At 38.8% G+C, this 27,969-nt stretch overlaps 1 protein-coding gene across 9 annotated transcripts; it reads right to left on the bottom strand.

The window, feature by feature from the left end:
- Positions 1 to 28: 28 nt before the first annotated feature.
- LOC103480639 (uncharacterized) lies at positions 29 to 27,167 on the bottom strand. 9 transcript variants are annotated; one of them, XM_081599166.1, is made up of 39 exons: positions 26,839 to 27,020; positions 25,325 to 26,678; positions 24,895 to 24,947; positions 23,731 to 23,766; positions 22,793 to 23,647; positions 21,557 to 22,710; positions 19,059 to 19,213; positions 18,456 to 18,532; positions 18,251 to 18,324; positions 17,351 to 17,473; positions 17,232 to 17,269; positions 15,906 to 16,031; positions 15,679 to 15,789; positions 15,514 to 15,543; positions 14,545 to 14,583; positions 14,223 to 14,348; positions 13,070 to 13,196; positions 11,938 to 12,108; positions 11,812 to 11,846; positions 10,831 to 10,983; positions 9,733 to 9,870; positions 9,594 to 9,632; positions 9,369 to 9,509; positions 8,262 to 8,389; positions 8,165 to 8,188; positions 7,136 to 7,159; positions 6,135 to 6,801; positions 5,236 to 5,293; positions 4,942 to 5,055; positions 4,713 to 4,859; positions 4,234 to 4,335; positions 4,029 to 4,151; positions 3,373 to 3,465; positions 3,093 to 3,290; positions 2,380 to 2,493; positions 2,094 to 2,297; positions 1,293 to 1,373; positions 1,092 to 1,213; positions 29 to 1,016 (listed from the first exon to the last, which is right to left on the bottom strand). In XM_081599166.1, exons 2-39 carry the CDS (start codon positions 26,624 to 26,626, stop codon positions 948 to 950), a joined length of 7,371 nt encoding a protein of 2,456 aa, XP_081455292.1. In that variant the 5' UTR covers positions 26,627 to 26,678; positions 26,839 to 27,020; the 3' UTR covers positions 29 to 947. The 9 variants fall into 9 exon arrangements, with proteins under 9 accessions (XP_081455292.1, XP_081455290.1, XP_081455291.1 ...); XM_081599164.1 differs by having other exon boundaries at positions 3,373 to 3,468; positions 26,839 to 27,019; XM_081599165.1 differs by having other exon boundaries at positions 1,293 to 1,370; positions 3,373 to 3,468; positions 26,839 to 27,019.
- Between the last annotated feature and the right edge of the window lie 802 nt (positions 27,168 to 27,969).

Here is a 27,969-nt window from a genome sequence, read left to right as displayed (position 1 = left end):
ATTGTTTATCATAAAGAGTCAGTACAGCTTCAGTTATTACATGTCAAGTTTATTTGTGTAGCAAATTTCAACAAGGAATGTACTTTAAAAATATTAACATCCAATCAAGGTGCAATTTATCTTTCTAAAAGTCCAGTTTATCACCAAAGGTACAAACACATTGACATTGGATATGTGATTAACCCTCAGCGATGGAAAAATAACTCGGTCACTTTTCAACAACAGAAATAGCAGCGGATATTTTAACCAAGCCTGTAACTAAATGAGAGGACAAATTTGTGTTTGGTATGTCAAAGACAAAAAAAAAAGAAATATAAATGTATTTTTATGTCAACAGAAGAACAAAAGTGGGTGTTGAATCTTATTGTTGTGGGCAAAGATTTTTACACCCGTGGATGCAACTCATAATAAAAGTCCTGCATTCAGGCCAAATGTAACTGAAGGCTTTGTTGTTTTGACCCTGTCACTTACAGCCGTTTAAAGATGGCAGCGTGAACAACCTGAACCTTCAGAGACGCATAATTACAGAAAACGTCAGCCTTTTCCCACCTGAATGTCCCAGTTAGAGAAAGTAAACGTGTTTATCGTTGTGTCTGCCTAAAAAAAATCAATTGGTTTTGACACTGAAGGCTGCTGCTGGTGTTCTGACTAAAACCAGGAAGATGGAAAACATCACCCAGTTCTGAAGTCCTACACTCTTACCCTCTCTGTAGCTTCATCAGAATCAGAACCAAACATGGAGAAACAGCATTCAGCTTCTGTGCACTGCAGATCTGGAACAATTTCCCAGAAAACTGCTGAAAAACTGAGTTTCTTTAAATCAAGGATAGAAAAAATGTTTAGAAACATTGAATGTGAAGGGAATCATCTTAAATAAATTCAGTTTAAAAATGGATCTGCCCAATCGAAGCAGACTAGAAGTTTTAATACATTTTATAAAAACAGGATCATCGAGAGTTTCTGGTTTTCCTTTTTGGAGGATGTGAAGGTTGCTCTTCTTTCATCTGCGAATGTTTCTGAAAATCAAAGCGCATTTAGACGGCACGCCGCGAACGTGTGTGTGCATTCATTGTTTTATTATTCAGGTTTACCAGCAGGTTGTCGTAATGATTTCTGCTGCAGCAGTGAGTGTCCTCTTCGTTGCTCTTCAGCACGTAGAAAACAGAGCAGAGGGAGCAGAAATATCCCAGTTTACGAGCAGTAAACTCCTCGCCTGAAGAGGAGGAGAGACAAGAACATGAACAAGGAGAGCGTTTCCAACCGGTAGGCGGATGTGTGTGTTTGTTTCTCACCAAAGGAGACGTCTGGGTTGAAAGGTGGCAGGATAAAATCAGCAACGGTACAAGGAGACTGCCTTCGTTTTTTACAGGCTGCTGAAGAAAAGCAAACGGAAAAATGTTTAATTTTTACTTTAAAGTTGATGGTATTAAGAACAGGGCTTCTACGAGTTTCACAAACACAAATTTAAAACTTTTTAAGACCATTAATTAAATTTAAGACCTCTATCACAACAGAAACATAAAATAATTCACATTTTATTTAGTAGTAGTGTCAAGCTTTTTAGCAGAGAATATGTGGCATCGTATGGGTTGGCAACAGAAGTGAGATATGAAAAACGCAAAAAAGCTAGCTAGCTAAAACGTAATAGCAGCTAGTTAGCGATAGCAACAACCGCCTTGAGTTACAGAACCCAATGATAATGTTTGCTGATGACAGATAATGGTTTCTTGTGATAGAAAAGTCACAAGAAAAATAATACTACAGATACGAGATTCATTTTAAGACATGTGGTATTTAAGGCCACCTTACATATTTTCTAGCGAATTTAAGACATTTTAAGGCTTTTGTGTTAGATACATAAAATTAAGACTTTTTAAGGATGAGTGGAAACCCTGAAGTTTATCTCCTTCAAGAAAATATTTTCTAAAAGGTCACCAAGACTGATAATTGTTACTTTGTTTCTTTAAAACTACAGAATGTAACTTTTATAATTTTTTTTACATATTTGTTGGAACAGTCACTGCTAGATACTACGGGATGACAGACAGATTTTCTATAAAAAAAAAAATTGAGCTTCTCTTCCTCTTCCAAACCTTCTTCTTCCTCCTCCTCCTCTTCCTGCAAGCGTCCATCCAGGTTTTGTTTGTCTGGACCTTCAGCAGCTTCAGCGTCCGTCTCCGTCTTGACGTCCCCCAACACAGCAGAAGAAGAATCCAGCGACGCACCAGGAAGTGATTTGGTTTCTTCTTCTCCGTTTTCTTCGGAGCTCTCAGGTTTTCCTCCAACAGATTTTCTCACTGCAAATAAGGTGAAGTATTGATCAATCTTAGTTTTTCAGCGATGTGACATCACTGTGGAGCAGATTGTGAGGTCGGCTACCAGGAGTCTTTCTGGGTTTCTTCCTGGGTCGGCCTCTTTTTCTGGTTGATGTCACTTCCTGTTTCGTCTCCTCCAGCTCACATGATGCTGCAGCGTTCACACTCTGATCTAAAACTGAACATTAAAACACACTGATGATGAAAAACCAGAATAAAAAACTCAAAATGCATCCATGTTCCCTGGCCTTCAACGTCTTTAGAAGAAAAATGGCGGCTGTTAGTACTTTTGGGAAACTGCTGCAGCTGAATTTAAGTACGCCTTGGTTTTTATTCATATTGTTATTTTTGAATTTTTTCTGCCAATTTTATAATTGTCATTATTTTTTTACCAAACTTAATTTTAGTTTTTGATTTCCACCGGTGACTCTCTGATTGTTGTAAAGTGTTTATGATCAGCTGAGGTTGTTTGACTTGAATAAAAATAACTTTGAGCCAAATGGAATAAATTTGACCATCGTGAAATCAAATTATTTATATTATTCCTTACCATTTTTAACTAGATTTTCATTAAATCTAAATGTATTGAACTCATTAAGTTCAGTTCACAATGAACTGAATTTAAAATAAAGGGACTGTTTGGTTAAATTTTTTTACTTAATAAAAGTTAAATTTATTCTAAAAAACCTTCAAATCATAAAAACTCTTTCAGAGATGCATCAACGGACTTGTTCCTTTCTATTGACACAGAAACGTGAGAGTTGATTTAAGACCAACCTGATGGAACCGTCTCCTCTTCCAGACCTTCTCCGTCGGCCCTGCTGCGTCCTTCATCCTCCTCCTCCTTTTCCTCCAAGCGTCCGTCCAGGTTCTGTTGGTCAGGACCTTCAGCATCCGTCTCAGAAAGTGATTTGGTTTCTTCTTCTTCTCCGTTTTCTTCGGGGCTCTCAGGTTTTCCTCCAGCAGATTTTCTCACTGCAAATAAGATGAAGTATTGATTAATCTTGGTTTTTCAGCGATGTGACATAAAACCGGAGCAGATTGAGACGTCGGCTACCAGGAGTCTTTCTGGGTTTCTTCCTGGGTCGGCCTCTTTTCTTAGCTGATGTCACTTCCTGTTCCGTTTTCTCCATTTCCTCCAGATCACCTGCTGCTGCAGTGAGGAAATACCACCACATTAAAAGCCATGCCACAATTTAACACCTGTGATTAATTTATTTGAGACCGACTTGTAATTTTTTAAATTAAGTTAAGACATTTTAAGGCTTTAACTAAATTTAAGACTTTTAAAGACCTTTTTAAAAACCACCTTGAATGAAATTTTAGACAGACAAAAACCTATAAAGTTTTTTTTTTTTTTTTAGGCGGTGGTAACTTACTGCATTTCAATCAAGCCTAGTAAAAAATTTGAACCTGGTTTTGTGCCTAGGAAAAAAGGCGAAAGTTAGCTAGCAATGGTATATTAGCAGCTAGTTAGCGGTAGCCTCTACTGCGCAGCAAACATGTCTGTGCATAACAGAAAATTTCCGTGGGAAAATAAAACATTAAATAGTCCTCCCACTAGATAATTCAAGAACTGTGATTAACGTATTTGAGAGCAACTTATTTTTATGAATTTAAGACATTTTAAGACCTTATCACACACCGTTTAAAGCCACCTTGAAGGAACTTTAATACAGAAAACAATTATGTAGTTTTTTATTTTGTTAGAACCTTCAGCGTCCGTCTCCGTCTTGACGTCCCCCAACACAGCAGAAGAAGAATCCAGCGACGCACCAGGAAGTGATTTGGTTTCTTCTTCTTCTCCGTTTTCTTCGGGGCTCTCAGGTTTTCTCACTGCAAATAAGATGGAATATTGATCAATCTTAGTTTTTCAGTGATGTGACATCACAATGGAGCAGATTGTGAGGTCGGCTACCAGGAGTCTTCCTGGATCGGCCTCCTTTTCTTATTGATGTCACTTCCTGTTCAGTCTCCTCCAGCTCAGCTGCTGCTGCAGCGTTCACACTCTGATCCAAAACTGAACATAAAAACACACTGATGATGAAAAACTAGAATAAAACTAAACTGGAGTGAAATAGAAAAAAAAGACCATCTAATTATATTATTCTGAAACATTTAACTGGATTTTTGTTAAATCTAAAGGTAACGCCCTCTACTGGCTGCAGTGGGAACCGTGAGAAAACAACATTAAATAGTCCTGACACAACATAATTTAACACCTGTGATTAATTTATTTAAGACCAACATTTTTTTGTGAATTCAATACATATCATAGGAAACCTTAATACACGTGAATTTAAGACTTTAAAAGACCTTTTAAAACAACCTAGAATTAAATTTAAGAAAGAAAAAAGCTATAACTACAGTTTTCTGACAGGTTCTGTTTGTCTGGACCTTCAGCAGCTTCAGCGTCCGTCTCCGTCTTGACGTCCCCCAACACAGCAGAAGAAGAATCCAGCGACGCACCAGGAAGTGATTTGGTTTCTTCTTCTTCTCCGTTTTCTTCGGGGCTCTCAGTTTTTCCTCCAACAGATTTTCTCACTGCAAATAAGATGGAATATTGATCAATCTTAGTTTTTCAGCAATGTGACATCACAGTGGAGCAGATTTTGAGGTCGGCTACCAGGAGCCTTTCTGGGTTTCTTCCTGGGTCGGCCTCTTTTTCTGGTTGATGTCACTTCCTGTTTTGTCTCCTCCAGCTCACATGATGCTGCAGCGTTCACACTCTGATCCAAAACTGAACATAAAAACACTGATGATGAAAAACCAGAATAAAACTAAACTGGTGTGAAATAGAAAAACAAAACCTAATTATATTATTTTGGACTATATTTAACTAGATTTTCATTAAATCTAAAACGTCAAGAACTCCACTGTTTGCATTAGGACAGATTTCAAAGTAAAAGGACAGACCAACCTGGGCTGCTTCGATCTGAGCCGTCAGCAGGTCTCAGAGTTTCTGCTCCGACTTCCTGCTGAAGTAAAACAGAGGCGTCCATCATGTCAAACTGCTTTAGATGCAAACAAAACCAGGAGATATTCCACTTTTTCATGTTTCATTTACAGCTTAAAATGAACAAGTCACAAGTTGACATAAGAAAAATAACTGGAATGAAAGTAGTTAGGAGAAAATAAATCTTATGCAGTCTAATCCTCGTCTCAAAAGTAAATTTACTAAAGCAAATAAACATCATTAAACTATCCATGTAGATCCTTAAACACAAAACAGGTCATATAAAGATAATAATATTGAAAAAACATAATATCTTTGTAATTATACAGTATTCTATTGAATCAATGTACTTCACTACACCTTCATAGAATATTATGTTTGATTGTTTTTGTTTTTCAAGTAAAATCTGATCTGCTCTGTAATGTATTTTAAACATAACTTGCAGAATATGATAGTAAACCAAGCTGTGAAATACATTTTAAGTTGAAGATGTTGGATCTGTGAAGCATTTTCTGTTTATAATTCTGAGCAGAAGTCAGAATTCATTTCTGATTTACTTAATTTCTGCTCTTTTTTTTTTAAAATAAGCAGAAATGTAAAAAAATAAATAAAAAAAGGAGTAGAAGTCTTGTTTCTGCTTATAATTCTAAGCAGAAATTTGTACAAAAATAAGTAAAAAACTAGTCACATGATGCTGCAGCGTTCACACTCTGATCTAAAAAATATATATATAGTTTTTTTAATCCCACACCTAATTCTACAGATATTTTTCTATTTTCTAAAAAATAAAACACTTTACCAGCGTTCCACCAAACTTCTACACAGTAGATATCAGATAATAGAGATGAGAATATTCTCCTCACCTCAGGCTTTGTGGAGGCCTCCTTTTCTTCTTCTTCTTCTTCATTTTGCCCCCCTGCTGTGACGTCTTCGCTGCTGCTCGTCTCGTCCTCTTTGGCTGCAGATCCGCCTCTCATCTCAGACTCTTTATCGGCCGTTTTCTGTTTCTCTGCTGGCGTCTCTTCTCCGTTGGTTTTAGACTCCGTTATCTCACTGGTCAAAACGTTATCTCTCCTTGTTGTCGGTTCTTCTTCTTGTTTATCGTCGCCTCCTGAGTTCCCAGCTGCTGTGTTTTCAGAGACGCTTGTCGCCAGGACGTCGTCGCTGCTGGTCGTCTCGTCGTCTTTGGCTGCAGATCCGCCTCTCGTCTCAGACTCTTTACCGGCCGTTTTCGGTTTATCTGCTAGTTTCTCTTCTTCTTCATTCAGTTCGTCTTTCTGATCCGTTACACAATCGATCAGCTCTCCTTCCTCTTTGGACAACTTGTCTGTAGGAGTTTGGGTTTGCTGCGTGTAACTTTTGTTTTCAGTCTGATCTTCGGCTGAATCTGTTCCAACATCCTCTTCCTCAGCTGCTTCGGCCTGCTGCTGTTCACAGGCTGCAGCTTCCACACCAGCAGGTTGGGTTTTATCTGGAGCTCCCTCAGCCAGTCCTGGAACAGCGCCCCCTGCTGGGGGCTGCCTCTGCACACTGAAATTAAAAAGGGAAAATATTTCACCAGCTGCTACTTTTCCATGCTTTAAATCTAAATCCTTTGCAATTTTCGCCTTCAGATTTATTTTTCCACATTCTGTAAATATTTCAGTATTTATTCTTATCGTCAATCCATCGCATTGTAAGAAAGTGTCAAAAACTACCTAAATTATATTAACTTCATGTGTATATAAGTTATTTAAAGACAGAAGCTTCTCACCATGGAAAATCTAAACAAAAACATTCTAATAGTTTTGTTGTCCAATTAAAATATAAACACAAAATATTAGAGAGATATATATAAAGACCAACATTACTGTCAGATACTCACAGTCGGACATTTTTAACCTTGAACCTGTGGAGCAAAAGCAGAAACAGTTATTCAGGTTATTTAGACACAAACGCACTGAAGGTCCCACAGCTGAGCTGAGATCAGACTTTAAAGCTGATAGTGGTGAGAGTGGCTCTACTGCAACATATTTTTACTCAAGTAAAAGCAAAAAGTAGCCGTCCAAGAAATTACTCCAGCAGCTGAGTAACTGATCAGATTATCAATCATTTAATGTTTACAAATTACATCATCAGACAGAAAAATTTAAAGTTATGTGGAAATTTTGGTATTTTAAGGATGAAAATGACAATAATTCACATAACATAACAAAATCAGGGAAAATGAACAAAATCAGTTTCTTTCAATTAAAAAAAAAAACAAAAAAAAAAACGTAGGAAACTAAAAAACTGCAGTCTGAATTTTTGGTTAAAAACATGTCTGTTTTTCACAGAAAATCCAGAAATTTTACTCAAGTATGAGTAGAAATACAACATAATAAAATTACTTAAGTAAAAGCAGAATTTAGTAAAATTACTCCTAAAAGTACATTTTTCCAAAAATTACTCAAGTAAATCTGATTAAATGTAACTAGTTACTACCCAACTCTGCCTCTCTCTCACGGCGTGTTGCTTGGTTCACATGGGAAGCGGCGAACGACAGCAAAATGCGAAAGTTTCCCACGACAGCAACAAAAGTTGAACATTTTTAACTTTCTTGTGTCGAGTCGTTAACCCGCGTCTGCACATCTGAGTCCGCAAGCTCAAAATTTCTCTTGCACAAATTGTTTGAGGACAAGTCGCCTCATTGCACATGTTTAATAAGAAATGAACGCGGAGCGACATTTCTAAACTAACGATTGTGTTTTTATGCTGTAAAGCACTTTGAACTGCCTTGTAGCTGAAATGTGCTATAAAATAAACCTGATTGTAGTTAACTGACAGAAACTAAGGGATTCCAGAAGTTGACTGTGTTGATGACCTTTGAACTCTGATGACCTGACAAAGACCAACAATACTTTCAGATACTCACAGGTGGGCATTTCCAAGTTTCCTCCTGTGGAGCGAAAACAAACAGTTACTGAAGTTAAAACAGCCTGGAAGCACAGAGGGTCTGGAGACAAACGTACCAAACGTCTTTCTTCTTCTTCTCATCATAATCATTAATCTTCTTCTTCTCTTCCTCAGACAGACGGTTAAACAACAGGAGGTCCAACACCAGAGCTACGCTGCTGGAGTCACACATCTCTATGTACACCTGGAGCAGAAAGACGGGGGGAAAAATGTTTCTTCATTTGTCATTAAAGTGTGTGGATTTGCTGTTCGTCTTAAAAATGAAGATTGGGAAATAAAAGTTATGAAACCAAATTCAAGAATTAATCACTGGTTAGTGTTGGAGGATTTTTTCTTAATCTCCATTTTTCAAAGATCTTTCAGACTCTAAACCAGGGGTGTCCAAACTTTCGCAGGCCAAAAACCTCAATCTTAAGTCAAGCAGACTAAGTAGATCGATAATTATTCCAGGTCCAAAACCTGAAAGGGATTTTTATGACGGTACATTAGGGATGTTGTAGATGGTAAAAGATGAGCACATTTCTGCCAAAAACTCAGAAATTTTGTGATTAGTCTCAGAAATTTTCCAGAAAAATTTTCAAAAGAAAATCCGGGAATTTCCATGTTTTTTTTTTCTTTCTGATATTCGTCTAAAAAAGTTGTTTTTTTTAGCAAATTTTCTTGTTTTATCTAGGAATTTTCTGAGATTACTCTCAAAATGTTTGACTTCTTTAACATTTTACTACCTCTCTCTCTTTCTCTTTTTTTTCTACAACTGCCTTAATACGCCGTAATAGTTTTTGCACATTTGCTGTATTAAAATAAAGACATGTAGCTCTCAGTTTCTTTTGGGCTTGACTGAATAAACTTACTTTCAGTAAGTAGAACAGGATTTGCGTCACTTTGTTTCAAAATGCTTGCTATATTTAGCCAAGTTTAAGAAAGAATAAAAGCTGATTTGTCGGCTTTTCGGTAAAAGTTTCTTGGTTTTGCCTTTTCTTAAACTTTTGTTATAAAAACACAAACACTCTGTGTTGGTAACAATTTTTACCCTGATTACAAATTAAAAATCTCCATCAACATTTTTAAATTGCAGTTGAACTAAATCAGCCCACATTTTGGACACCGCTGATGTACAATGTTCTGCAGCGTCAGGCTATAGCAGGGGGTGAAAGCTAACGTACGCGTTCAGCGAGGACCAGGTAGTTGACAAACGGAGCGAGGGACGCGACCGCCATCAGAACGCTCTGAATGATGCTCAGGGTGGCGTCAGAGAAAGTCACACATATCAGCCGCTGACTGAGGGACTCGGGCTCTGAAACGTGCTACAGCAAACAGAATAAAGGAAAAATTAAAACAAATACAAGCCGACAACGAAAGAAGATCGGAATAAACGACCAATAACTTACAGCGTTGCTCCATCTCATCAGATTCTTGTACATCGTCTCCTGTAAAAGCAAAAAGATGTTTCATGCAACACACAGACATTTTTGAAAGAGTAAACATGCTGAGCTCTTATTGTGAGGAGCTCTGAGACTGTGCCAGTACCTCCGTGTCTCCTGGTTGCATGTCCTCTAAGACCAAGTGGACTTTGAGGACAAAGTCTTTGCCAGGAGAAGGTTTATGAGTCAAGTAGCCCTCGAGAAAGCTGCGGCAAGAATCCCAACAAGGGAAAAACACGAAGGCCTGCAGGAGACGGGACGGTTGAAGCATCAAAACAAGATGCATAAACAAGCCTTGATTTAAAATAAAAGCCTATTTGGCAAAGTTAATTTGTGCAGTTTTTATATTAACCTTTGAAGGTTAACAAACATAAAATGTGTTAATTTTTGTCGCAACAAGCCGATTCCCTCAGGAGTGTTCAAACTTTATGCCAAGTGGGTCAAACTGTTGACTCTAAAGCGGCTGCAATCTGGACTCGATCTTCACTGCAGATCCGAACCTTGAAAGGGATTTTCTGACGATGGATGAGGGCCGTTGTAAACAAAACAAAAACAAAAGAGTGCATTTCTGTCAAAACTCTCAAGTTTTATGATCTCAAAAAATTGTCTAGAAAACTTGGACATTTTCTAGAAAAATGTTCAAAAGAAAATTTTTGACATTTCAAATTCGATAATTTCCATTTTGTTTTTTTTTTGTTTTGGGTTTTTTTTTAGAATTTTTTTATGTAAATTTCACTCTCAGCAATTTATCACCTTCTGTTTTCTACAATGGCTGATACACCGTAGTGGTTTCTTCATGTTTGCTGCATTAAGACAGACGTGTAGTTTTCAGTTTCTTTTGGGCTCAACTGGATACGTTTATTTTCAGCACAAGAACAGGATTTGGGTCAAATTCTTTCAAAATGTTGCTGCATTTATCCAAGTTTAAGAAAGAATAAGAGCCAAGTTGGCTTTTCAGCAAAGGTCTATGGATACACTTGCTTTTACCTTTTGTTAAATCTTGGATATAAAAACACAAATACTTTGTTTTGTACTTTACATTTTCCTGTGTAAGATCTTTATCTGCATCAATGGCAAATTTGGAACATTTTTGATTTCCTGTTGGGGGCCAAAAAAAAAAAATCAGTCCAACGGTCCCAAAAGGCCCCCTGGCCACGCTTTGGACACCCTTGGACTAGACCATCGGGAACCTTATCTTCCTTACCCTCCTCTGCAGTGGCAGGACGTTCACAGACTGTGAGTGACCTTTGGTGAAATAACTCAAGACCAACTGGGCGTCAACATTTTGACTCCTTATCGATTGAGGGAAACCAGTCAGCATGACGGTGGAGAACTGGGAGGCCTGAGGGAGAGCTTTCTGCAGGAAAAGAAGAAAGAAACAGTTTAACATTTAAAATACCGTATTTTCAGCACTATAAGGCAACTAAAAACCTTCAATTTCCTCAAAAGCCGACAGTGCGCCTTATAATCCGGTGCGCCTTATATATGGACCAATATTGATCCACAACAAGTCTAGCTACTACGGTAAGCAGCCGCCGACTTCATTTTCGCCCATAGAAGAAGAAGCGCGCAGTGCATGCTGGGTAGTTGTCAGAACGCTGGTTTGTTAATAAAGTTTGACTGACCTATCTACCTACCGACCTGATAATCAGGTCGTCATTTAGCACCAAGTTCTCCACGAACATGCTGTGCGCGAACGGACCATCATCCAGTCACGCCCCGGCCCAGTCGCGGAAGGCTCTCCTCGCCAACCCGAATCGGACTGTTTTTTTGACATTCCATTTAGTGCAGCTCCATCTAGTGGATGCATAACGTAACTCCAGCCTCTACTGTAGCATCTATTCTATGCGCCTTATAGTGCGGCAAATACGGTAGTTTAAATGATAGCACACCAAACATCTCTTTTGGCACAACCCTAAAATAAACTTTTCATTCAGTAGGAAAAACTGACAGAAAAACTGAAAGGAACGTTTCACATATGCACACATTTGTTAAAGCTGGTAAGTATTTAAAATCACTATGAAAACACACAATCTGTGCTACATTAAGATCCTGTAAAATGTCTCACAACAAATGATGGTAAAGATGCTCATTGCTGTATAATTTGAGGACAATTATTAAAAGACTTGGACATTAAACGGACAGGTTGATATAAAAACAACAAAAAATAGAAAGTTGCAATCACCTTTATGTCGCTAACCTCTTTCACGGTCTGGAAAGCTAGAGGTGGAAAACAAGCACAATTATTCGCTCGGTCTGCTTTTAGCTTCTTCTGAATGTGTCTTTTTCAGTAGAAAGTTGTTTTTGTTACCAGGGATGTCAAACCACGGAGACATAGTGGGAAACATGTATGGCGGCGTTGACATCGTGACCCAAAATGGAGGATTGGAACAATCTTTGATGACACCGTTGGCAATAGGGATCCTCGCAGTAGCGACAGCATCGCTGGCGTCTGGCAGAGCCTGAGCAGGAAGTTTGGGGGCTGAACATGAACACACAGGTGATTACAGCAAGTTGTCAAAATAACGTGCTAAATCTTAAATGTACACCTGATGTATAAAAGTAAAAGGGATGCAGCGCTTTGCTAGTAATTGTCAACAGTACAACTAGATAAGGTTAGGAAAAAATATATTTATTTAGGAACAAAAATTAACACTTTTTGAAGGGAAGTAGGTCAACTATGCTAGCTTGACTTTGACAACATAACATCTAGATGTGCTGTGGAATGCCATCTGCTTTGGTTCAGCTACAAAAGTTTAAAAAAAGGCGACACATACAACAACTCTGGCAGATCATCAGTAGAGCAGGTGTTTACTAGCTCATCAACCACCACAAGAAGAGCCGATAGCAGCGGAAGCTAATCTGCCACAGCAATCGCTTATTAGTAATCGCAAAATAAACATCAAGCCTGAAAACATAAAACTGTAACGGACCGAGTGTTCTGTTCTTTGTGTGGGAAATATTAGAGTGCTTTTTGGTGTTGAATCCTGAAACGTGTGGTGGAGTTGTCGGTTGCTATGGCAACGAGTCTCTGCATAGCGTAGCCGACAAAAGAGAATGAGAAAGACGTGGTTTTGAATAATTGTTCAATTGTTTATCTGCATTATTTTTCCCGTTGCTGTGGCGTACTGCACAGAATTCCTGCATCTCCATGTTTCATTTTGCTAAAGGAATCGTTCCATCGCTGCAGAATCGTCTCCAGCATTGTGTGCATGCCTGACAGGTGCTGGTGTGAACCTGAACGTCTACAACATGTCAACTGCAACAGGAAGTCAAATATGGAGCTGACTGCTTCAGATTTTCTGAATAATGGTCAAAACTAAGATCAGGAAAGTTATTTTTTTTAATTTTGTGTTGGGGTTTTACATTAGATATTACCGTAATCATATTTAGAGTAATATAAAGAGTGTCTACTGTGTAATTTTTTATTTCTTTAAACTCACGCAGAGCTACATTGGAGGCCAAAACCATTTTCAGCCTTTCCACGGTGTGTTTACGGCCTCGTTTCAGGAAGCTGTGCCAAACTCCAAGCCGATCTGCATCTTGCTTCGACTCAAACTCAACAAAAACCTGAAACACACACAGACAGGGAATAAACAGATGTATTTAAAATCTACGACTTTCTGTCAGGGCTGCACATTATAACAAAATCTTGTGATTACAATATGTGCCTGTTTTCCTCTTGTTATTGTCATCTGTGCTTCGTCACTCTGCAGCTTTTACCGTTTTGGGCAACGTCATTGTAGTCAGAGGTGAGCATCCGAAAATCTGAGACGCTAAATGTCCAAATATTACTTTAGCACTTAGAAAATGGTAGCACATTTCCACTAATCTGTTAATGCACTAGTAGTGGAGCACAGTTTTTTGTTTTCAACTTAGTTAAAAACAATTAGCTTACACTAAATTAATTTTTTTGGATAAATGCTGAAGCACTGATTTAAGTGGCTTTTTCACAAACTTAAGCTTTGGTTAGAATGTTTTTAAGTAGTTAGACAGTTGTGTTCATGCTCTTATTTTGAAGGGGGTGAAGGCTGTTTACACAGCAGTTCCGTTTCCTCTCACGTTTTTCAGCAATAACGCTGTGCAGCACCAGCATTAGCTTACGCTACGTACCTTGTTGGCGTAGCGCTTTAGAGTTAGCAGCGCTGATGCTTACGCACAGTTTGGTAGCAACTAGTTACATTTACATGAGTAACTTGTTTGACAAAAAAATACTTGTAGGTCCATCTGATGATGTAATTTTTAAATATTAAATGATTGATAATTTGATCAGTTGCTCTGTACTTGAGTAGATTTTTTACCAAATACTTTTTTACTCCAACTTAAGAAATTTCTTGGACTTTTAACTTGAGTACAGAGAAGCTGAAGTGGTCCTGCTCTGACTTGAGCACAATGTTTAGATACTCTATCCAGCTCTGTGCTTATGGTTAGCGCTTTAGGTTTAGCCCTGCTACCCTTTTAGCTTGCAGTGCCCAAAGCTGACAGTAACCAACCATTGTACCACTTCAAACCGTCTTTTGCATAATGAAAATTGTGCACAACGATATTATATTCCTAACATATTGTGGAGCCTTGTGCCTTTGTGTGTGTTTGCACCTTGTTGAGCAGAGGCAGGAAGTTCCTCACAGAACCAATTTTCCTCAGAGTCGTCCGGAGGTCACGGGCCTCGCTGGGTGAGATGTGATGAATGCAGATTACTCTTTCTCCGTTATCAGTCATGTTCTAAAAACAGAGAGTGAACAATCAGAGCTGATACGAAACAATCCTGATAATCACAGCTGATGGTTCTCAGTTCATCTTAGGAGGGTGTTAAATAGCGGACCATCGCCTGAAAACACAACCTATGCTCAGAACTCAAGTAAGCATAAAGAATAAATACATTTATTCATGTTTTATGACATGTTTTAGTACTACTTACATGTTTTAAGCAGCGCATCAAAGCTTTGTAAAGGCTAAGCTGAAACAGAAAGTGTCCAGAGTAAGTGTTGAAGGTATGAAACATGAATAAATAATATACTTTAAACACACTTTATCAACTTATTAAAAATCTTTAGCCTAGGTATGTTCAAAGTGTGGCCCGGGGGCCATTTACTGTACGTGGAATAGCTATGTGTGGCCCCCTGATCTCAGCTCAACAGTGGCACAAATTTGGCCCTCAGGATTTGAATCCAGGACTTTCTTGCTGTGAGGCCCTGGTGCTAGCAACTCAACTGTGTCAAAACATAAAACTGTTAGCAGCTACAGACATCCTGACAGCTCATCTAAAAAGAGGCATGACAGACTGGCGAGGCTGGAAATCATCTCCAACAAATCAGCAATGAAAGAGTCGATTATCTGGTCACCTTTTGCGCATGAGTCACTTGTTCAAACCAGCATTTTCACATCTTAATGGTTATTTTCTCCCCATTGAAACAAGGTTAGAAAACGTGGTTTGTTAGGGATGAATGAAGAAATAGGCCTGCCTCAGTGACCCGTTTTGCTGGACGATATATTGTCCAAGTTAATGCGATAAAAGATATTTTGTACTTTTGACACCATTTTCAACTGATGTGATGTAATAAAGGCATAATAGTGCAAGAACACATTCTCAAAGATCAATAAACTTTAAATTCTAATGAAAATATCCAAAATAAACAAAAACAACAAATAATATGAATTATGAAGCCTGCAAATAAACTTCAAAGATTAAATAATCCTTCAAAAACATGTTTAGTTGAGACCAAAACACTAGACTGAAGAATTCTGTCATTCAGGTTTTGGTAGAAAGAGAGGAATGCTGAATCATGCAAATTAATTTGTTTTGATTTATCATGCAATTACTAGATTCATTGACTATGGAGACAGAAGTAATTTACTACAGAACATGCTGATCTTTGTGTATACTAACCGATGTAGGCTTCCCGGGTTTCCAACCAGTCTGAAAACAAAGATTAGATTTTTTTTTTTACAAAAAGCTCATCCAATGACACACTGTTGGCATCATCCAGCGTTTATTCAGCTGTTTATTCAGATAAACAGCTGAATAAAGTGCGCATTGCACTGAAACACCTACCACTGCTCTACAGGCCTGTAGGGATAGTTTAGATCCTTTGAAAAACATGCCGCGACTAAAATGTGCGAGAGCTTTCCTCAACCCTTTCACCTGCGGCATGAAAGCAACAGCCTGCAAGAAGAAGAACAAAACAGAAAAACTCATCAAAACGTGGATCTATCAAATGTGCTCAACCAGTAAAACCAAAACTTGAGTGGTAAAACGCAGATTTGACAGCAGATGCTCACCAGTTGTTTCTGAGGAATCACATAAATGTCAGAGCTGTTCCTGAACCCAAAAGGCTGGAGGAGAGCGACGACATCATCCTCTGTGTAGCAGCCGTTGTAGTACTTGGGAAGGTTGGTTATCAAGAGCTTCGGATTAAACAGAGCAGTTACATTAGGAAAGGGAAAAACCACATCATTGTGTTGATTAGGACACAGTTTGTGGGCTTGTATACGATTTAGACCAGAGGTGACCAAAGTTTTTGCCAAGTGAGACAAAATTGTTGACTCCAAAGTGTTTGTGGGCCAAAAGAACCTGAAATCAAGTAAAGTAGCTCGATATTTATTGTAGATCCAAAACCTGACAAGGATTTTTATGACTGTGTATTAGGGCTGGTGTAGATGGAAAAAAGGAGTAAATTTTATCCTGTGATTAATCTAATAAATTTTCTAGAAACATTTTCAGAAATTTCCAAGTTTTTTTAAAAGAAAATGTCTGATGGTAATATAAAAATTGGACTTTTTTCTAGCAAATTTCCTTATTTTTCTTACAAACAAAATTGTTAATTTGAGCGCAATATATTTTATGATATGGCGCTCAAAAGTTCTATGTTTTTTAGCAAAAATTTGCTCTTTTTTTTTTTTATACAACGGCCCTAATACGCCATGGTGGATTTTTCATGTTTTCTCTATTGAAAGAAACACATGTAGTTTTCAGTTTTTTTTGGGCTCGAATGAATAAATGTATTTTAAGTAAAAAGAACAGGGTTTGGGTCAAACTTTTTCAAAATGTTTGCTACATCTAGCCAAGTTTAAGAAAGAATAAAAACTGATTTGAGTGCAGCAAAGTTGGCTTTTCAGTAAAAGTTTCTGGATAAACTTGGTTTTATCTTTTGCTAAAACATGGTTAAAAACAGGCGAATAATTAGTTTTGTACTTCACATTTTCCTGTGTAAGAAAATTATGTTGGTAATAATTTTTACCCTCATTACAAAACAAAAGTCTCCATCTGTATCTGTGGGCCAAATCTGTATCATTTGTGAACTGCAGTCGGGGGTTCGCACAAACGACGAACTTTTTACACCGCTGATGTAGATCAGACCACAGACGCCTATCTGGGGGTTATTTGTGAGCATAAAGTTTGTCAGGTGTTTTACTCATGTTCTGTGTGTCTAGTCCACCATTCACAGGCGACTTTGATTTCAATTAACTGCTGTTTCCAAACATCACTTATTGTGAAATGAGGTAGAAAATGGGACCATCTTTAAATCTGACTGGCTTAGGTCTTGGTCAGGGGGAAAAGTGAATTCAGCTTTCAGGAGTACTGATAAAAATAGATAGAAAGCTTACTTCTGGTTCTAAAATGGAATCTTTGGACTCAACAGGCCCTGGAAAGAAGAGTCAAATGAATAAAGTAAAAAACAAAACAATATTAAAATGAAAAGAACTGAATTGTAATGTTTACATACAAAGAAGTTTGGGGTCAAAGCATTTTTCTATCCTCTCCCCAATAGTCAGATCATCTGAGCAAATCACCGGCGCCGGCTTTTTGTTTGATGCTGGTTTACTTTCACCAGGTGTGATCGCCGGACCTTTAAATCAGAAAATGTGTCACAGGTGAAAACGGATATTAATCAAATATCACTTTTGGTTTGTCTTAAACATGACAAAAACAAATGAACCAAAGAACCAGAAATTCCCAACACAAACATCTGGAATTTCACCAGCAGACAGTTTTTTGGTCTTTGTGTCACCAACAATTAACTCTTAATTTGTCATAAGAGAAAAATATGGAGGCTAATTTTAAAAGTTACATTTTCATCAAGTCATTCAAGTATTCATAAGTGTCGCAGTTCTAAATTAAACAATAATGAATTACCAAGCTAAATATTTAGTTTACAACTATGTATTGTGCCAACTAACTCCTTGATAACTAGATATTCAGCCTGAAGTTAAATTTCCAACTAATTTATTTTGCACATTAAATATGTAGCTTTCAACTACATACTAGATTTCTAACTAAATAGCTTTCAAACAATTTTTTAGTTAGTTAAATTGTACAAACTAAATATTTTGCGTGATGACAAAAAGTTATTTTGTAAACTATTTAACTTGCTAACTAAATATTTAGTTTGAAGCTAAATATGTATATTATAAACTACATATTTAGCTTGCTAATTAAATATCCAGTTTGAAACAATTTACAAATGAAACACCATTTAATTTGTTTGCTTTTTTTACTTTTCTGAACGGCAAAATAACCCAAATTACACCTATTAAATAAAGTTTCCAAGAGAAATTTTGTGATAAAAAGCAAAAATCCTCAACAAAGATTCCTTTCTATACCTACTAAGTAGTTTCCCACTTACATTTTAGCTCAGTTTCATTCTTTGGTTTCTCCTTCACTTTCAGGGCTTCAATTTTGTTTGATGGCTGAGATTTCCTGTAAGGAACAAAGTGAACTGATGTCAGCTCAGATATAAACATAAACTAAAGGAGCAAATGGGTGAACCATCAGAAATATTACAAGGAGGACAGATTAAATTAAATATTAACATAAAGAATACATCATACATTTCCGTAGCCGTTTTCTGCTCAGTTGAAGTCACAGGAGGCTTCTGGGGTCCAGAAGACTGTAAATAGAGAGTATTCTATTTAACACAAGCAAACTAATTAAAATACAATAAAGAAGCTTCCTATGTAACAACAGAAATCTCTAATGTATGAAATCTGCTTCTTAAATTGTCAAGTGTTGTATTTACATCTTTGAACATCTTTAAATTCACATTAAAACCACAAACTTATGTGGAAGGAAAGTGATGTAGTAATAAAATGTAAGTAGACTGGCGAGTTAGGAGTTGGAATAGTAGATTTCTGGAAAAATATCACAAAGGGTCTGAGAAGTTGCTAAATTTAGCAACAAAGTTGTTAATTTGACAACAGATCTTCTCTGTTCCCACTCATTCCCACATTTGGTCACACTCATCAGTGTCTTGACTCCGCCTACTTTAGAGAAATTTTTTAAATCTGTCCGGAGGCGGAGTTTATGCTTTCACAGGGGGTTTACAATTTAACAAAACGTAACAGATGTGTGCAGTTTGTCGCAAGTATGCAGTCAAAAAAAAAAAAAAACGTTTTGCCACTGTATGTATAACAAAAATAATTAAGTAACAAAACCTTGTGATTTGGCGGGAAACTGGCTGTGCTTTTAGTCTGAGGCGCCTCTGATGATCCGGGTGTTGAAGTTAACTTGTTGAACTCGTCCAGGAAAACCGGAGTCAGAGTTTTCACCACGCTCTCTACATCTATCTGCTTTGACAAAGACTGGACAGCTAGAGACAGACAAAAGCACACTTTAATGTAGCAGAGTTAAAGAATTGCAAAGAATTTAGTGTAAAAGAGGAAAACAATGGCAAAAAAATGAGAAAATATATCATGTTTTTAGTCTGGATTCTTCTGGTTAAAGCTGAAGTATGTAACTTTTATTAATAAAAATGTTTTTGTTTTATTTACATATTTGCTAAAAGTGTTAGTGCTGTCAATCACTCTTAGCGCCGTCAATCATTCTGCTCACACTCATGGCAGACTCGCTAAGGCTTGTTAGCATGACCACTGATGACGATGGATAAAAAGTTTTCATTGAACTTTAAGTTGTTTCGATAACACTTTATATGAAGGGGTGTGAATAAGACTGTAATGACACTGTCACAAACACGATATAACACCTGTCATGAACATCAGTAAGTCTTCATGAATATTTCTGACTGTTGTCATAAAGTGTCAAAAATCATGACACTTTTAATACAAAGTTGGCATTATTCAAAATGTCTGTCATGACAACTTGACATTAATCTAGACAAAATTGTCTTCGTTATGACAACTTGTCATTTTGTTCAGCTTTAGTTATCATGCTACTTGTATTAAGAAATAATTGTATTGCACTTTATAGCAACCAGTCATGTTAACTAGACATTTGTCTGCCAGTCTACCATTCTGACAGTGTGTAGAAAGGGACATTTTTGGAATGGTATTTAATTAAATGCTGAATTATGATGACATTGTCTTTTGTTTTGGTTCTTTTTTTTAAGTGACCACAATGAATTGAGTCATCACCGACTATGAGAATGTCCAGAAGAGATTCCCTAAGTTTGAATTCATGAAAAGGCTTTCACCATGATTAAATATTGCAAGAACACCTGTAATTTCAGAGCATTTCTGGCCACATTCAAAGAGCTGCTTCTGGGAAATGAAGACAAGAAGAAGATGTCCTGTTTTCAGAGCATTACAGGAAGGCTATTACAAAGGATATGGCTGACATAATTAAAGCAAAAAATTTTACTGTTGAAAGAACCTATTTTCTTAAGTTAAAGAGTAAGTAATTCTGTTTTAATTTTTCAATCAGTATTTCAGAGTACCAATATATTGACCAGACGTTAAACCCTCTGTTATCTTAGAAGAAGTTATCTTTTGTTTTATTCCAATGTAGAAAGGGTTTGTTCTACAGTTATGATGGTAGTTATAAGTAGTCCAGTGTGTTTCACTTCACTTGAGGTAAGACCTAATATCAAATGTTGGCATAGCATCTGACACTGCAATAACACCAAATTACATCTTTATAATTGTTGCTACTAGTTTCACTTTACTTGAGGCAAGAGTCAATATTAATGACACTGTAGTGACACTTAATGACATCTTCATAACTGTTGTTACTTGTTTCAATTGAGGTAAGAGATAATATTAATGACATCTTCATAACCGCTGCTACTTGTTTCACTTGAGGTAAGAGATAATATTAATGACACTGTAGTGACACTTGATGACATCTTCATAACTTACTCGTTTCACTTTACTTGAGGTAAGAGATATTAATGACACTGTATTGACACTTGATGACATATTCATAACTGGTGCCATTTGTTCCACTTTTGTTGATGTAAAATAAATTGTTAATGAGTTTGTCATTAAATCATTTGACAGTGTAATAAAGCTTAATGAAATCATTATCGCTTGTCCTACTTGTTTCGCTTTATTTCAGGGAGTGGAAATATTAATCACCGTTTTGTTAAAGCTTTTGCTAGTGTAATAATTAAATCATTACGACTACAGATATGACAAATTTATGTCAGATCATGATTTCTTGGTCAATGACAAGTTGTCATAAAGACAATTTTGTCTATGTTAATGACAAGTTGTCAAAGACATTTTGAATAATGTCAACATTGTTAAGTGTCATGATTTACTGAATGACACTTTATGACAACAGTCATATATATTCATGAAGACTTACTGATGTTCATGACAGGTGTTATGTCATGTTTAGGACAGTGTCATGACAGTCTTATTCACACCCCTTCAAAGAAAGTGTTACCGTTGTTTCTTTTAGCAGCACGTACATAAGTTTAACTGACAGCTAACACCGTCGTCTTGGCTCTGATTGGATGTGTTTGACTGGGAGAGGGGAGTTTTTTCAGAAATATAGTAGCACTATGAGGAGGCGGAGGAATTTTCACAGATTATCTGCCTCATATTATTCTGTCACAACATGGTGACAATTTTTTTTTAAAAATAAATAAAAAAAAACTTTAAAAAGCTACATATCACAGCTTCAACAGAGTAGCAATTTAATCGTCAGGAAGCTCAATTACGGCTAATCCAATTCCCATTATGTGTCTAACCTGATGATTGAAGCAGTTTCTTCACCAGTGTCTCTACTCTGCTCTCATCCTGAGGGACCGATGTCTCTCCGGACATTTGTTTCTCGCCGCTTCCACTTGGTGACAGCGGATTCTTGCTGCTGCTTTTGGGTGAAAGCTGTCTCTCGGAAGGCATTCCTAGAGAGTACAGCTGCGCTTCCTTAACGCTTAAAATGGAATGTCTGGAGATCCCCAAGGGGAGAGGAGGTGGACACGGGAGAGAGGAGGTGGTCACGGGAGAGAGGAGAGGAGGTGGACCCAGGAGAGGTGGTCTACATCTCTCCTGGGAGGAGCAGAGAGGTTGACCCTGGGAGGAGGTGGACCCTGGGGGGAGGAGGTGGTCCCAGGAGAGAGGAGGTGGCCCCAGGAAAGGTGGTCCCATGAGAGGTGGTCCACCTCTCTGCTGGAAGGAGGAGAGAGGTGGTCCCTGGGAGGAGGTGGACCCAGGAGGGAGAAGGTGGTCCTGGGAGACAGGAGGTGGTCCCATGAGAGGTGGTCCGTGGGAGGAGGTGGACCCAGGAGGGAGGGAGTGGTCCCAGGAGGGAGGTGGACCCTGGGAGCAGTTGGATCCAGGAGACAGGAGGTGGTCCCGGGAGACAGGAGGTGGTCCCATGAGAGGTGGTCCCTGGGAGGAGGTGGTCCCAGGAGGGAGGGAGTGGTTCCAGGAGGGGGGTGGACCCTGGGAGCAGTTGGATCCAGGAGGCAGAAGGTGGTCCTGGGAGACAGGAGGTGGTCCCATGAGAAGTGGTACCTGGGAGCAGTTGGACCCAGGAGGGAGGGAGTGGTCCCAGGACAGAGGAGGTGTTCCCAGGAGTGTTGATCCTAGGAGAGGTGGTCCTCCTCTCTGCTGTGAGGAGAAGAGAGGAGTCCCCTGGGAGGAGGTGAACCCAGGAGGCAGAAGGTGGTCCTGGGAGACAGGAGGTGGTCCCATGAGAGGTGGTACCTGGGAGCAGTTGGACCCAGGAGGAAGGAGGTGGTCCCAGGAGAAAGGAGGTGTTCCCAGGAGTGGTGGTCCTTCTCTCTGCTGGGAGGAGGAGAGAGGTGACCCCTGGGAGAAGGTGGACCCAGGAGGCAGAAGGTGGTCAAGGAGGAGATAGGAGGCGGACTTCTCGTACCGTGGAGAACAAGATCGAGACCTAAACAGAACGAAAAGTCATGGATGATGACACAAATCTCAACTGTTGAGTCCAATGTAAAGTAATAGTTCCTCCAACAGACCTGAGGGTGTGTCTATAACTGTAGGAAGACCTGGATGGGCTCAGGCACCCGTCTCTTCTGTCCTCAGAGCTAGAACAGTCTGAAGTGGACGTCGATCTACTCCTGGATTTACGGTGCTGACGATACGGGCTGTGCGAGCAAGAACTAGAGTCTCTTCTGTGACAGCGGTCGTGACTTCTGGAGCGGGAAGCATTTCTGCGGCGGGGTGAGCGAGAACTGGAGCCTCTTCTGTGACGGCGGTCGAGACTTCTGGAACGGGAAGCATTTCTGCGGCGGGGTGAGCGAGAACCGGAGCCTCTTCTCTGATGGCGTTCTTGACTTCTGGAATGGGAAGCATTCCTGCGGCGGGGTGAGCAAGAACTGGAGCGTCTTCTGTGACGGTGGTCGAGACTTCTGGAACGGGAAGCATTTCTGCGGCGGGGTGAGCGAGAACTGGAGCTTCTTTTGTGACGGCGGTCGTGACTTCTGGAGCAGGAACGGGAAGCGTTTCTGCGGCGGGGTGAGCGAGAACTGGAGCGTCTTCTGTGACGGTGGTCGAGACTTCTGGAACGGGAAGCATTTCTGCGGCGGGGTGAGCGAGAACTGGAGCTTCTTTTGTGACGGCGGTCGTGACTTCTGGAGCAGGAACGGGAAGCGTTTCTGCGGCGCGGTGAGCGAGAACTGGAGCCTCTTTTGTGACGGCGTTCTTGACTTCTGGAACGGGAAACATTCTTGCGGCAGGGTGTACGAGAACTGGAGTCTCTTCTGTGACGGCGTTCTCGACTTCTGGAACGGGAAGTGTTTCTGCGGCGAGGTGAGCAAGAGTCACTCTTGTGCTTGCCCGTCTCCTGACACCGCCTCCAGATTGCGTCTATTCTATTTAAACATGTGGAAAAGCAAAAACATGTTTGGATACATAGGATAAAGTGGGTTGCATTTGTCTGAAGACAGTATTTTACCTGGAGAATTGTTGTTCACAAAACAAGTCGGGGTATCTACAAAGAAAAAAAGAACACGTACAGCTGAAACCAGATGTCCGAAGATTTACATTTACAAATTTTTCTGGAGATGCAACAATTTGAAAATTTGTGCAGATAACCTAAGATTAAGGAAATCTATCAGTCAATCAATATGTGCAGCCCTGATTCACTTATCAGCAACTCCAAGATGGGTTTCCAGGTTAAAACAGAGACAATGTTTAAATTAAGGCTAACATGCTTTCTTGAACAGGTTAGGATGGGTCTAGTGGCAATAAAAAAACATTATTTCATTTTTTTGCACAAAATCATACTTTGATATTGGTTTATTATGAGCTTTCAGTTTGAGCCGTTTTAGAGCGTCTTGTCACTTTAAATCCTAATAAGCTGATGGTGGCTACATCAATGTTTACACTCACGTGAAAATGGCTGCAAACAGATGCACAATTATACAACCACACATCTTTGAAAAGCACAAGTGGAGCCTCCTGCACAACCAACTAGAATGCAGCAAGTGGTTTCTGGATGGTAATTCAACAACGAAACACTTGTCTTTTTCAGCATTCATTGTAAAGCGGTAGAACTAGCTACAACAAGAAGAACAGCAAGCTGTGGCTCTGCTACATACAGCGGCATATGAGGGCATAGTAGACGGGAAGAAAAGAGGAGTACATTTCCACCAAAAAACTCAGAAATTCTTAGATTAAACTCAGAACATTTTTAAACAACTCTACTTGGGTTTGGAACTCTGAAGCTCTACTTGGGTTGCTAGGCAACGGACAGAATTCCATTGGGGTTGCTAGGTGACGGGCTGGGCTTCCCTTGGTTGCTAGGTGAGGGGTGGTGCCTGCTGATTTGTGACGTTCCAGACACTATAAAACATTAACTTACTGCAAAAAACTAAAAAAAAAAAAAAAAAAAAGCCTTGTGTGTTTTTTTATACGTTACAGACTTTTTACTAAATGTTATATTGTGGGAATTTTATGTCTTACTGGTGAACCATTAATTGCAACTCCACTCTTGGTTCCATATTCATCAACGTGAACCTTTCTTACTAAAAAGTCTATATTTCTAAAAACAAGTAAAAATGAGTAAAATCTTAAAAAGAAAGAATAAACAAAGGTTGACTTTGTGCAAAAACCTTACAGGGTTTTGAACTTCTCACGATGATTAGCGGTCTTCATGTGGGAACACCAAGCCTGTTAAAATAAAAAAACATTTAAATTACATTTTATCAGTTTGTATTTTCAACATAAATCTATTGAAATATGATAAACCAAACTTAGTTTTTAGCAAGATATATGAGCTTATTTTAAGCCAATGATTCCTTAATATTTGTGAAAAAGTATTGGTTCCATTGGCAGATTATTTCACTTATAAGAAAAATGTTATAAATAAAATAATCTGACAATTAAATACATACTTTTTTAAAATTAACATTAATTATTTACTTAAAACAAGCTCCTTTAACTTGAAAAAAGTTTGTGAGTTAATTTTGTCTTAATTCATGCGTCATAAGATATTTACTAGAAATTGGTCAAAAATATTTTGTGTTTTTGCAGTGTAGATCACTCACCTGTACGTCACGACTTTCCTTGTTGCATATCGAACAGTAATGTGGGAAGGATTCCGGTGAGATTCCTTTACAGTCTCTAATTGTGGCATCTGAAGGCTTATTTTTACAAGATGACCCCTTAAATTTAGTCTGCATCACTGACTTATCCTGTCCTTTCTGTCCGTGCTTCAGCTCAGCCTTATTCTGCGCAGCAACCGTTGTTTCTTTTATTTGAGTTTTACTTTCTTTGCTGTTGGAACTCTTCTGTTCTGCTTTACCAGGTTTGGAGGATTTGGATGTGGACTCTGGTTGCTTTGGAGGAACAGGTTTGCAGGGTTTAGGCTCGCCGGGTTTCTGTTTGGCTGAAATTACGGCATGTGAAGGCTCATTTTTAGAAGATGATCCCATAAATTTAGTCTGCATCACTGGCTTATCCTGTCCTTGCTGTCCACGCTTCAGCTCAGTCCTAACTACAGGCTTCGTCTCTGGACTTTTCTTATTCTGTCCAGCAGCCATTGTTTCTTCTATACAAGTTTTGCTTTCCTTGCTGTTGAAACTCTTCTGTTCTGGTTTACTAGATTTGGATGATTTAGATGTTGACTCTGGTTGCTTTGGAGGAAGAGGTTTGCAGAGATTAGGCCCATCGGGTTTATGTTTGGGTGAAACCATTTTATTTTGCTCACTAATCTCACACTTGCGGCTTGTTTTAGAGTCCAAATCTCTGCTTTTGCCCTTTAACTCACATCTTTCCAGCTGGTCCCCACTGGGTTTGTGAGTTTCCACCAGTGACTTACAATTACTCTTATCTGTGCTAGCTTTTCCAGTCTCCTTTTTAGCAAAACTACTACCAAAATCACTGCAATCAACTTTATTTGACTTTACAGGAGTTTTATGCAAGTTACTCTTTAGACCAGAGAGTAATAATTCAGAGGATTTCTCTGCAGCTCTTTTCTTCTTATTAATAGAAATCTCCATCAGGATGCATTTCAGATTTTCTGGGGTGATCTGATCCTCAGAGTAAGCATTGAGCTCTCCCAAGTCGTCCTTGTCGAGTCCAAACTTGCTGAGGATCTCAGTAGCTGAATCTACAGTGTACTTGGGTTGATCCGATCTGCCTGGTTCTGCAGTTTTAGCAGCACCTGAACTTGGAGGAGGCTTGCTGTTGTCTGCACCTTCACCAGAAACACTTCTGCTTCTGTCCGTGCAGCCAGAAGATGGGTTTTTGTGATCTTTTTCGGTTTGCTTGCATATTGAAAGCCAGGCCAAGGAGGCAGTCTCACTGTGAGTATCATTGCAGCGACGTCCCTGTGGAATTGAAGACATTGCTGCAGCTGTGTTTGAGGAAGATGACTCAGTGGAGGTGAAGATTAGTGACCTAAAAGATGACGCAGAACATATTTAGGCAGTATCTCAGAGGAATATTTAGTAGTAAACATAAAACTCATCCAAACTTGTAGCAGCCACTCTATTTTAATGTCTATTTGTATCGAATAAAAGTTAAATTCTCGAACCAAAAAAATATATATTTCACCTACTTTCAACAATCGAAGCCAGTCGTACTGAGTCGCTGGCTTAATTCAGTCACATTTAGCCAGTAAACGTTTTAAAAATTACATTTTAAAACAGGTTATTCTCCGGTTTCTGCTTCCATCAAACTAGAAAGTTATTGCTAACAAACGCGACCGTTAGTCACAAGTGAGACGTCATGACGCAACGTTCCAAACGGTGTGCGTGAACAGGAAATAAGGTCGCGCGGAATCCGGAGAGAATCTCGTTATTTTCTTGAGCTAATTTGATGCTCCTTTCTTCTGCTTTGATTCAATCTAACGACTAGATACCACCACCTGCTGTTGTGAGGATAGATTATCCAGTGTTTTCCAACCCTGGTCCTCAAGGCACACCGACCTGAATGTTTTAGGTGTCCCCCTGCTTCAGCACACATGATTTCAATTGATGGCTGATTAACAGGGTTTTTGCTAAATTGCAATAATCTGAATGGGGCGTGTTGAAGCAGGGGAACAACTAAAACATGCAGGTCAGTGTGCCTCGAGGACCAGGGTTGGGAAACACTGGATTATACCACCAATTAACTTTTAACACTTTTTATTTATTCAATTTGAGAATTAAAAATACTTTATTCCAAAGGGAAATTAAATCTCACAGCGGAAAAAGTTCAAAGCAAAACCAATGGTGGTGTAACACTTATCCACGAAGTTGGTTTGGTGGTGACAAAAAAAAATACAATAACAAGCTATAAGTTATATAGTTTAAAAATAGTTTGCACGTTTTTCTTCATTGGAAAAACTAACCCAAGGTAGAGTGCAAACACTTCAAATATTTGATTGTTATAGAAAAACTGTGGCTACAGTTGAGTATTGATCAATAAAAACAGCTAAATTAAATTTTTCCCACGGCCAAAAAGACCTTACTTCTGTTACGTCACTTTTAAACATCTGAATCAGCATTTTTGGTCAAGTTTGAGCATTAAAACAAGGAAACTGACTCCAGTTCCACTTTGCTCTCATCATTCAGACATTTTTGCCCCATACCACCTCTCTGAGCTGCTCCACCCTAATGATCTCTCTTACCCGCTGCGGTCAGCTGGTCCTTAATGCCACTTGATGAATATTTGGCACATATAAAGGACCCCATGGTGAGCTGTTTGT

Source organism: Poecilia reticulata, chromosome 18, assembly GCF_904066995.2.
Source record: "Poecilia reticulata chromosome 18, P_reticulata-male-v2, whole genome shotgun sequence".
Classification (NCBI taxonomy): domain Eukaryota; kingdom Metazoa; phylum Chordata; class Actinopteri; order Cyprinodontiformes; family Poeciliidae; genus Poecilia; species Poecilia reticulata.
The sequence above is the reverse complement of the archived record's forward strand: the minus strand, read 5'-3'. Positions and strand labels throughout refer to the sequence as shown.

Bases quoted from the DNA above. Each gene is read 5' to 3' on its own strand.
- LOC103480639 (XM_081599164.1), bottom strand. From the start codon at position 26,626: ATGTCTTCAATTCCACAGGGACGTCGCTGCAATGATACTCACAGTGAG. The intron at 8,390-9,368 runs GTACGTTAGCTT...TTTCTGCTCCAG, and splicing joins ACCTGGTCCTCGCTGAACGC to GTGTACATAGAGATGTGTGA. The intron at 8,189-8,261 runs GTACGTTTGTCT...TTCGCTCCACAG, and splicing joins AAGAAGAAGAAAGACGTTTG to GAGGAAACTTGGAAATGCCC.